Here is an 11728-nt window from a genome sequence, read left to right as displayed (position 1 = left end):
CTATTTTGGTTGCTACAAAGTATTTGACGCTGACTGTACTACTGTCAGCATTAATAAAGGACGCTAGCACGAAGAATTTGCATGATGCCGGCGGCCAATGACACTGTGCGAGCGGGACAGCAATATAATTATATTATAGTCCCGCATGCTGCCAGCGGTCAATGACACTGCGAGCGGGACAGCAATATAATTATATTACAGTCCCGCATGCTGCCGGCGGTCAATGACACTGCGAGCGGGACAGCAATATAATTATATTACAGTCCCGCATGCTGCCGGCGGTCAATGACATTGCGAGCGGGACAGCAATATAATTATATTACGGTCCCGCATGCTGCCGGCGGTCAATCACACTGCGAGCGGGACAGCAATATAATTATATTACAGTCCCGCATGCTGCTGGCGGTCAATGACACTGCGAGCGGGACAGCAATATAATTATATTACAGTCCCGCATGCTGCCGGCGGTCAATGACACTGCGAGCGGGACAGCAATATAATTATATTGCAGTCCCGCATGCTACCAGCGGTCCACAGCACGTGAGCTCCTCGAGCTAACACACTCTCGCCTCGTGGTTCAGCTCGTGTCTCGGCCACAGCCCCTAAACTCGTCGAGCTAATCAATTTTAAACTCAAGCGGCACGGTATAAAGTTTGTATAGGTAAAAAACTTAAGTAAGTCATCTGTTGTATGTAGTTGTGACGTGTTCGGTTAAAGATATATGTTAAAGTTTGTAAAACTATTTGGGCTACCTGTGCCAAAGAAGTAATCGCATAATACAGACTCGTGTCTACGCCTGCCATCCTATGGTTGGGTTACCCGATGAAAGTATTCTAAGAGCCTAGTTTAATGGTAGACTTTTTTCTGAAAATGTTTAGAAAAAAGTCTACCATTTACTTTTTTCGAAAAACCATCATTTTTTGGGTCATTTCTACTCAGAATAACGGGAACTATCGATCTAAAAAGAAAACAGTGTTAAAAAAGTTGATTGTTCGCATTTTCACATACATTGTGTATAGACCGTCACAAAACTAAAACCAAAAATTTGTATGAAAAACTAGGGCACTTTTTTTTAATCAATAGTCCATATGAGTCTGAGTAGAACTAACCCAGTAACAGTAAAAAAATGGTACATATATTTCTGAAAATACCATAAACAACCCGTTAAATAATTATTACTATTAATTATTGTGACAAAAACGTCTTAGTCTAATCTAATTAATTATTGTTTTTGTCTAATTAACTTGCGATGCTCACTGATTTACTTTTGATTTAGTATATATTCTCATTAAGTGAAATGTAAAATTTCTTTTGAGAAATAAAGTTCTTTAAACATAAATATATCTTGTATCAAAGGATAAAGATATTATACAAAGCAACAATCAACACTACCTCAGTTAGCTATTTAAAATTACTTTACAGTACATATGGGGCTACTTTATAGCACTAGTGCGAGAAGTAGCATATTATGTTACTGTGTCGAACATTTAAAGGGCCATATGTACTGTAAAACGTTGTACGATACATGTGCGAATAGGTAATTCGCAACTCGTGTCGATTTAAAACACTCCCTTCGGTCGTGTTTTAATTTATCGCCACTCGTTTCGAATTTCCTATTTTTGGCACTTGTATCGTAATGTACTATTATATTCCACCTAAATCGTGAAGGCTGTGTTGTGTTCCTTCGTCGTTTATGAGGATAGTCGACGACCATTTCTCTATACAAACTTAGACCCAATTTTTCTCTTTAGATATTGACATTATGGAAAAAAATTACACCATTTGATGTATAATAACAATAGCTATGTTATTTACTCGGACTTTTTCCATATTTTTTATTATTATAAAAACTAGGAGTGAAAAACATAATCCACTTTTTTTAGGTATTCATTTTAGTTTTGTAGGCAGGGGCAGTTTTAATTTTAGGTTATATTTTATTCTAAGTTTGTTATTTATTTTATGTTTGTTTTAGAGCTCAACGAGGGGGGGGGGGGGCGGGTTTAGGGTCGGCAACGCGCATGTAACTCCTCTGGAGTTGCAGGCGTACATAGGCTACGGAGACTGCTTACCATCAGGCGGGCCGTATGCTTGTTTGCCACCGACGTAGTATAAAAAAAAAATATATTTAAGCGTGTTTTTGTTTTTATTAAATTCAAATCCACTTTGATAATAATTAAAACATCAAACGAAGGGAAGCTGTGATTGCCTTACATCAAATTGTGTAGAAATATTTTCTGTACTTAATGTTAATATATAGAGAGGAAAATGGGGACTACATGTGTATGGAAAGGTGTTCTCGCGCGGTTCACTTTCCTCTTAGGGCACTAATCCTGTGATACTAGTCGATGTATGTGTTGAAATCATTGTTGTGTTGTATTTCTAATATTATTATGAATCCAGTAGTTATTTGTAGCATTGCTAACGTATTTTTTCACTTAAATTATTTTAAATCATGACAATGAATTATAAAATGTGATACTAAATTTAAAAAAAAAACCTTGATTATTGATTGGAAACTGTAATTTTGGACGTAATATTTGAATAATTGTTTGTAGATATTTCAATTACAGTTAAAACCGTTTATACCGACTTCGCTTATTTATAACGACATACCGGGTACAGTCAAGTTATTAAATACAGACACAGTGCCAAAAATATGTACACACTACTTTAATGTATAGGCAATAATGTCGTGTATACATATTTTTGGCATTTTGTCCGTGTCGATATTTAATACCTTGGCTGTACAACGATGAAATGTTGCAGTCCTGTCTTTCTACAATATGATATTCAAAGTCAAAGTCAAAATATTCTTTATTCAAATAGGCCTAGCAACAAGCACTTAAATAAAATATTTAATCTTGGTTATAGCGACTACCGTCTAGAACGACCATTATCCATCGATCCCTTCGCTGTCTTATAAACGGTTTTGACAGGTCAGACCAAGCTAAGTCGGCAGCGATTCTGATAGCCCAGCCTGTGCAAGTGTTAGGTAAACGTCATAACTATGGAGTGTGGCATTAAAAGGAATGAAATCTCTTATGGTAGAACTTATGGAGTGTGGAATTAAGAGGAATGGCATCTCTTATGGTAGAACTGTTGCAAAAGTGTCATTTAGTCATTTATTTATTGCAACCATAGTTTAGTACAGATCTTAATAACTAAGTACATTCAGAGTCATATGGGCCCTGGCAGGGCATTGCAATGTCATACATATTTTAATTTACAATTATCTCAATCGTTATTCGTGAATCTACTTATTTGGTACTTATTATGCATGCATATATTTTTATAATCCCATATCTAGTCTTAATTTTATATATTATGTCACACTTATTATCTATATTTTTACAACCATTTGTTTGCACTTACATCTAGATCCTATTTCATGTCAAGTTAGGTATATATTTAAATTTTAACCAAGTGTCCAGCTGTCAGCTATAAATAATAGTTCCAAATCTCTCCAGAGTAGCGCTAGAGTAACTAAGAACCTAGGCGTTATTGACGGAGTGAATTGCGCTGTCTATGTTTTGATTTTTTTGTTCAAGTACTCTAGGTATTGTAGCGCCACCTATTTAAAGTTTTTTGATGACACTTTTTGGTACATGGAGATTTCGTTCCTTATCTCCACCTTCCGTAGTAGAACTGTTGCAAAAGCGTCCAGCTGTCAGCTATAAATAATAGTTCCAAATCTCTCCAGAGTAGCGCTAGAGTAGCTAAGAACCTAGACGTTATTGACGGAGCGAAGTGCGCTGTCTATGATTTGTTTTTTTTTCAAGTATTCTACGTATTGTAGTGCCTATTTAAGGTTTTTTGATGACACTTTTTGGTAGGTACATGGAGTTTTCATTCCTTACCTCCATAGTTATAACTTCATAGAAAGTGGACGTTTAAAATAACACTTGCAGTCTTGGCTGTCAAAATCGCTGCCTACTTATCCTGGTCTGAGTATTTAATATAAGTCGATGAGTATTCTAACATAAATATGTATATTAGTCAAGCATTGAGGCATTATATTACCTGAGGTAATGATATTTACCAGCTTTTCGGTGAAAGGAAACATCTTGGGGAAGTCAAACTAATCCCAATAAGGCCTAGTTTGTCGTGTTATGCTGGGTGGTCAGTTTCGTAGAAACTACTACCAGCCCCAAATTTTGCGATTATTTTATACAATGTAACCAGTGAAGTGCTTATATACTCACAGCATATTTATTATTGTTATAACTTTTAGACATTTATACAAGTATTTTCATACAGCATCAGGATTTTATATGTATATTTTTAATTTTATAATAAAATTTATAATTATAAAGTTGTTTTCATTTTCCTTGGTTTACTACATTACATATTTTTAATAGTTATTTGTGCAACAAGAGAGGAAAGTTAGTTTTTCTTGCGAGTGTTGAATTTGCTCGCTACGCTCTAGATTCTGACTTAGAATCACTCGCTTCGCTCGTGATTCAATTATAGAATCTTTCGCTTACTCAGGACTCAAAAACACGAGATGTAAAATAACTTTGCTCTCGTGTGACACATACAACTTTTCACCTCAGTAGTGAGGACATATTAAAGGTTAAAAAAATTCAACATCAAGTAAAGTTTTTATTCCTGTATTCATGGCCTTCACTAAATTAAAAAGCTACTTTGTCTCACTCCCTGGAGTGAGGAAAGTCGTACTTTCGTCAATCCCTGGATTGAGACAAGTCGCACTTTCCACACTCCCTAGACTCTAGGGCCTAGAGTGGCGAAAGTAGGCTTGTTCGAGCAAATGTACCTATGTATGTACGGGTCAAATCTTGCAAGTTAAATTTGATCCACTTCCCGCCTTCCAATGACGCTGAGAATTTGCATACATATATAAGTTGGATGACAATGTAATATTATAGTACCATCGAGCTAATCTGATGATGGAGACAGGAGGTGGCCATAGGAATTCTGCAATAAACCAACGCAACCTAATTGTGTTTGGAGTTTTTAGAATTGTCTCGAGTATTAGTTGCATGTGAAAAGAAAAGTACAGTCAACGGTAAAAGCTTGTACGAAAAATGATTTATTTGCCTAAAACTTAATTATACACTAACTACAAAGTTGGCAAACAAGTATAATGTTCGCCTGATAAAGATTTTAGATTGTAAGGTGTACACTATGCGAAGCTTAGCGATCCGTGAAACTCTAGGGTCTCTAGTCGTGTTACAATGTATTGCTAACCCTTTAATAGGGGGCCAACGAAAATGTTTAGTTTTCAACTTTTTATGTATATTGAATTTTTACACGTATAGATCAAAATTACGTTATCTGGCTTCATGGCTCTTCCATATTTATACGATAGAGAGGCAGATAATGAACTTTCGTTACGCGGGAAGCCCTCAGTCTTGGGCTATATGCACACGGTGACTGTTAGTACTCACGATCTGTGGTACAGCTAAGCTATTTTGTATTAGACCGCTTCTTAGGGAGGTAGTTCTGGATGCTCGAATCTGATCACGAACCCCCAATGTTTGCTGTTACACGATGCTAGGCTTGAGTCGGTCAGGACCGAAGAACTAAAAGGAATGAAATCCCACCACGGACCGAAAGGCACTAGTTCATCTTAAGCGCTCTTAATCGGTCTCGGTCCTACGTTGGGGAAATGCTTTTACGCATGCCACCTAGTCCGGGGGAAACCAGGGGCGATGACGGACTAACCAGTATAGATTGGGTGCCGCAGGGTCGCTATCAGCATTCGACCGCGGGCGGCCTGTAGGCCGCAGACATTTTGGGAGCCAATTGGTCTTAGTTCAGAGGGCCTACCGCGAACCACGTTCGACGTGTTGCCTCTCTGTCGCACTCGTAAATTCTTACGTAAGGAGGAGGCTGCCATAATTATTCTGAACTGATACGGAACAATGAGTAATGGCCCTGGGGGGGTGGTGCAAACACGTAAGGTGCTTTACGGGTCTTGTTCGTTATGTTTTAAAATGAATTCAAATTGCGAATGTTTTAAATGTTATTTGTGATAAATTACAAAGTGCGTTGCAATAAATCACACCTTGAATGGATATGGAATTTGTTATGGCTCACTGAAAAAAAAATCCTCCTCATGACACACAAGGCAGTATGGTTTAGAGTTAGAGCTTTAGCCTGGACGATAAAAAAAATGTTGTGGCGCGAAAAATTGTCAACGTCAATGTCAGATTCACAGTCGCTCACCCGTCTCTTATATTATATTATTTAATTTAATTTTAGTATTATGTGTTAAGTGAGCGTTATTTTAACTATATAATTAAATAATCAGAAAATATTTAACTATGCCGGACGTAATGATATGTGGTATACCCGTGAGTTTCCCTTTTGAGCCTTACGATGTGCAAAAGGCCTACATGGAAAGAGTTATTGAAAGCTTGCAAAATAACTCCAATGCACTCTTGGAGTCTCCAACAGGAACTGGTAAGACGTTAAGCTTACTATGCTCCTCATTAGCTTGGTTGTTAGTAAAGAAAGCCCAATTACAAATGAACGCACAACTTGGGAACTTCTCTGAACATAACGAAGCATTACGAGATTCGCTGAAACAAGGAGCAGGAAAGAAAGATAATATGACTTGGGGCATGCCGAAAATTATATATTCATCACGCACACATTCACAATTGACGCAAGCAATGCAGGAATTAAAGAGATCGAGTTACAAACATGTAAAAGCGGCAGTTTTAGGGTCAAGAGATCAAATGTGTATCCACCCGGAAGTTTCTAAAGAAACAAATAACATGAACAAAGTACATATGTGTCAGTTGCGAGTCAAATCTCGGACTTGCCATTTCTACAACAATGTTGAAACAAGGAAAGAAGATAGAGCTATAAAGGGTGATGATATTCTGGATATTGAAGACTTGGTTGCTGTGGGAAAGAAATTAAAAGCCTGCCCTTACTATTTAGCAAAAGAATTAAAGCAAGATGCTGATATTATATTCATGCCATATAACTATTTGTTAGACCCAAAATCTAGGAAAGCAAATGGTGTTGAACTGACTAACAATATAATTATTTTGGATGAAGCTCATAATGTAGAGAAAATGTGTGAAGAGTCAGCCTCATTGCAGATTAGATCGACTGACATAGCTCTGTGTATTGAAGAGATTACTCATGTCATGAGGTCATTTGGTGATACCAATGATGAGCAACTTGATGCTACCATGGACAACAATCAACCTAAAGACTTTACTTGTGATGATCTTTGTGTTATGAAAGAAATGATGTTAGCTTTTGAAAAAGCGATGGATGAAATCATTGTAGGCAATGAGGGTTCCACTTATCCTGGTGGGTTTATATTTGAATTACTAGAAAAAGCTGAAATAAAAGACCACAATCAAATGGCAGTTATAACATTGGTTGAAAATCTAATACAGTACCTATCAACTGCAAGCGCATCTCCGTTTCAACGGAAAGGTGTTGGGCTACAAAAGATAGCAGATCTCTTGAATGTTGTCTTCAGTGGCACTACTCATGCTCACAAAGAAAGGGTAAAGATGTGTTATAAGGTGCATGTTCAAGTTGAAGATAAGAAAAATAACAAAAAGACGGACAGCTGGGGAGCTTTGAAGACAGCCAAAGCAAAATCTACAGAAAGAGTTCTAAGCTACTGGTGTTTCAGCCCAGGTTTTGGTATGAAGCAGTTACTTGAGCAGAATGTAAGAAGCATTATTCTAACTAGTGGCACCTTGGCGCCACTTAAACCTTTAATATCAGAGCTTGGGATTCCAATTGGAACACAATTAGAGAATCCCCATATAGTAAAAGCAAATCAAATCTGTGTTAAGATTATCCCACAAGGGCCTGATTCAACACAGCTAAACTCAAATTATCAGAACAGAGACAACCCAAAATATATTTGTTCCCTTGGACGGACAATTTTAAGTTTTACCAGAGTAGTGCCTGATGGTCTCTTGGTGTTCTTTCCTTCTTATCCCATCATGAACAAATGTCAAGAAATGTGGCAGTCAGAGGGCATATGGTCAAGTATTAATAACATAAAACCAATCTTTGTAGAACCACAGAGGAAAGACACCTTTAACACTATAATGAGTGATTTTTATAGCAAAATTAGTGATCCAAGCACTAGAGGGGCATGTTTTATGGCCGTTTGCAGAGGAAAGGTGTCTGAAGGCTTAGATTTTGCAGATATGAATGGTAGAGCTGTCATCATAACTGGTTTGCCTTTTCCTCCTCTAAAGGATCCAAGAATAGTCCTAAAGAAAAAGTATTTGGAAGAATTGAGGGCCACTGATAAAGACTTCTTGTCTGGAGATGAATGGTACTCTTTGGAGGCCACTAGAGCAGTCAATCAAGCTATTGGCAGAGTCATTCGGCACCAGAATGATTATGGTGCCATCTTACTTTGTGACAGCAGATTTAACAGCCCTAAACTAAAAGGGCAGTTGTCGGCATGGCTTAGAAATCACATAATGGTTTCCACTAAATTTGGAGAAACTGTAAGTGAAATATGCAGATTTTTCAAAACTGCTGAGTCAACTTTACCCTCTCCAAAGTTGAAACCTTTACTTCCTACTGAAGCTAATACTTTCAAAGCAAACCAAGGAAATATTACTGGAGTTTCTTTCCCAACAACACACACTAGAATAGTAAGCAAAGCTACTAAAAAGTCTGTCAGCCAGTACCCTAATTCAAATGAAGTGTATGCAGACTTTGCTATGGATTTTTACAAAAACGCCCAGTCATCTGCTTATGTGAATGAGTTCAAACCTAAAGAGACCAAGGATCTTTTCAGTGCAATTGATAGTAGCAATCAGTCATGTACTAAAGCAGAATCTTTAGTGACTATTCATAAAAGGAATGTTGAAAGTCAGGAGGCAACAATTTTACCGCCTAAGAAAAAGAAACTCAAAATTAAACCATTTGGTTTTGATGAGAACTTAATGGGCAGCAGTGGAGCAGCCCTTGTTGATAAAGAACCACCTACATCACTAATAGACTTTGTAAAAGAAATCAAAACCCTTTTACAAGTTGACGAGTACAAGCAGTTTCAGACATCAATATCAAACTACAAGAAAGAAGGGAATTATAGCAAGTTTTTAACAGTTTTAACTAGTTTATTGGAGAATAGGAAAATGTTTTATTTATTCAAAGGCATGAAGAGATTTTTAAAAGAGGAACATAAAGGTAGTTTCCAGGAATATTGTGATAATGTGAAATTAGAGAATTTATCGAATTGACTTTTAATTTAATAAAGTATTTTAACTACTTTTGTCTTTTATTTTACTATTTTAATATCAATGCCTATTGATTACTTATCTAAATCTAATCCATGGAGTATGTTGTCACCAAGGGTGTTCACACCTTGAATTTCTGCAATTGCAAAATTATCAGCCACTGCCTTAATAAACAATGGCTTAAACAACGGGATTTTATCTGTTACAAATGACATGTGTGATGTGTGTGGTGATTGATAAGACTATAATGATATACAATTTCTTCAATGACATATCTGGCCTAGTCTGGTCTATAAAGCCGATGGTCCTGGATTCGAACTCTAGTAATGACATTTACTTGTGTCATGAGCAGGACATTTGTTCCTGAGTCGTGGGTGTTTTCTGTGTAATTATAAATATTTATACATTCTATATACATTGTCTGAGTGCCCACAACACAAGTCTTATTGAGCCTACTGTGGGGCTTAGTCAATTTGTGTAATAATGTCCTAATAATATCTATTCATTTCTTTTTGATGAGTCCGCAGTCTGTGAAAGCCAGTGTAAGGTTTAAAGTCAATAGTGCCGAGTTGCATTGAATCAGTACTACTTAGATGAATACTACTAAAGGTGTACCACTTATTTCAGGTGGTTGTTAAAACATTAGTTATACCACAGAATAAGCAATAGCAGTAGCTGTAATACTTAGATTTCATATCTTTAATTCAATAGATGTCAATTCACTATGGGATACTAAGAAAAAAAAAATACAACTTTTTAGTTTACAATATTTCTATATTACAACATTAAACTAACAAGTAAACTCTAGTTTTTAAAAAACATTCTTCGGGGCCTCATTGATCTTATTAGCTATCTCAACAGAGTTAATCCTCAACATTGTCTGTTCAGCCCGTTGGAAGTTAATTCTCATATACTGCTTCCTTCTCTTCTTTTTGAAATGCACGCGAGTGTGTGACAGGCCTTTAGATATTACTGTAGCAGTGACATTGACCAAGCCGGGCTGTACTAGTGGTCTCCCTATTAGGGAGAAATCCTTAGTGGCCGCAAGTAACACTTTGTCTAGTCTTATCTTATCCCCGATATTCGGCGGCCAGTAACCCTCGACAACGAGCAAGTCGCCGTCAGTGACACGCCACTGTTTGCCCAGCAGATGCACAATAGCGAAGTTCCTAGAGGCATTCTGCTCTATCAGTTTGTTACATGTTGTTATTACATCTTTCTGCGTGTTAGCTACTGTGTTCTCTCGGGGTATTAAATTACTCACGAATCTTGATAAAATGCTTCCTGAAAAGGAAAGTACTTAAAAATTTCGATACACAGTGCACACGTATCGTGGTGGTAAAAAGGAAACATTACCTTGGCTGCCAGTAAAAGCAGTTGCAAGTTTCTGTAAACCTGCCCTGATCATAGCCATATTTTTAATAAAACCTTGTGAATATGGTCAATTTAATGTTTTAAAGAAGGGACATTTTCAACAAAACATAACCTAAAATAGCGTTTGACACTTGACATTTATAGCGTTTCGTTCAGAAATATGACTTACGTTCGATAAGTTCGATTAGATTTCTCACTAAAGAAAAAAGTTTAGAGTCGGACAAAGAGTAGTATCAGGGCGACACTTAGAAATGTAGTTAACATTAGTAAAGATGGCGGCGATTTCTATTAATGGGATCCGATAACCTACTTATGCGTAAAGTTGACTACCGATTGTGCAAACTACATCAACAGTGCAAAATACATGTCACTATAAAATTGGTACAATTTAAAGTATGGAAGGTAGAGCAAGAAACAAAATCTCCATATACCAAAAAGTGTCCGACAAAAAACAAGGTTGAATATATCAAAGAATGTTGCATATACCTCGACCTATATTTATTCATAATGTTATTACCTAGCAACTATTGTTTAGTGTAAAAAAAAAAGTAAAAGCCTGGGGGGCCTACCGCAAAAACCGAAATTCGCAATTTGCGGGGATCTTTCTCTTTTACTCTCACTAACACGTAATTAGATTGACAGAGGAAAATACCCGCAATTGACGAATTTCGATGTTCCCGGTAGCCGCCCTGATTTTGTGTGAAAAAATTGCCCTTTATTAGATCCACAGGTCGCCGGGCACTTGCGAACGTGGCCCGATGTCGGGCCCGATGACACATGCCAGAGTCTTTTCCATTTCACGAAATATCAGAACAGTAACAGTAATAATTATGACGTTTCAATATTTATGTAGATATTTGAGCGCTCTAAATTAAAAAATGCCTCCAGACGCGTTACAAATTGGTATTCATGCCTCCCTCCATTTTATCGGTAATATCACTAATTAATATCGGTCATAATCGGCGGTCGAAATATGCGAGCCAAATTGGCGTTGGCATCCATACTACCTGATTTGTTTAGACAATTTAATCAGATCGGCGAAAAATTGTTCCCGCGTGGACTTGCATTAATAACCGCTATATATTTCGATCTTATGCGCCCTACAAAGCTCAACAGTATTGCATGTGGTTACCGATAGATTGCCTCCTACT

At 37.1% G+C, this 11728-nt stretch overlaps 2 protein-coding genes across 2 annotated transcripts; one reads left to right on the top strand and one right to left on the bottom strand.

The window, feature by feature from the left end:
- Window positions 1-5889: 5889 nt before the first annotated feature.
- LOC133521069 (regulator of telomere elongation helicase 1 homolog) lies at window positions 5890-9234 on the top strand. The gene has a single exon (XM_061855813.1). It carries the CDS (start codon window positions 6288-6290, stop codon window positions 9204-9206), a length of 2919 nt encoding a protein of 972 aa, XP_061711797.1. The 5' UTR covers window positions 5890-6287; the 3' UTR covers window positions 9207-9234.
- Window positions 9235-9956: 722 nt separating this feature from the next.
- On the bottom strand, window positions 9957-10749 carry LOC133521070 (large ribosomal subunit protein bL21m). Its single transcript, XM_061855814.1, has 2 exons — window positions 10560-10749; window positions 9957-10487 (listed from the first exon to the last, which is right to left on the bottom strand). The coding sequence occupies exons 1-2, from the start codon at window positions 10615-10617 to the stop codon at window positions 10015-10017; spliced, it is 531 nt and encodes a 176-aa protein (XP_061711798.1). The 5' UTR covers window positions 10618-10749; the 3' UTR covers window positions 9957-10014.
- Between the last annotated feature and the right edge of the window lie 979 nt (window positions 10750-11728).

This window comes from Cydia pomonella, chromosome 9, assembly GCF_033807575.1.
Source record: "Cydia pomonella isolate Wapato2018A chromosome 9, ilCydPomo1, whole genome shotgun sequence".
In the NCBI taxonomy this organism is placed as follows: domain Eukaryota; kingdom Metazoa; phylum Arthropoda; class Insecta; order Lepidoptera; family Tortricidae; genus Cydia; species Cydia pomonella.
The sequence above is the reverse complement of the archived record's forward strand: the minus strand, read 5'-3'. Positions and strand labels throughout refer to the sequence as shown.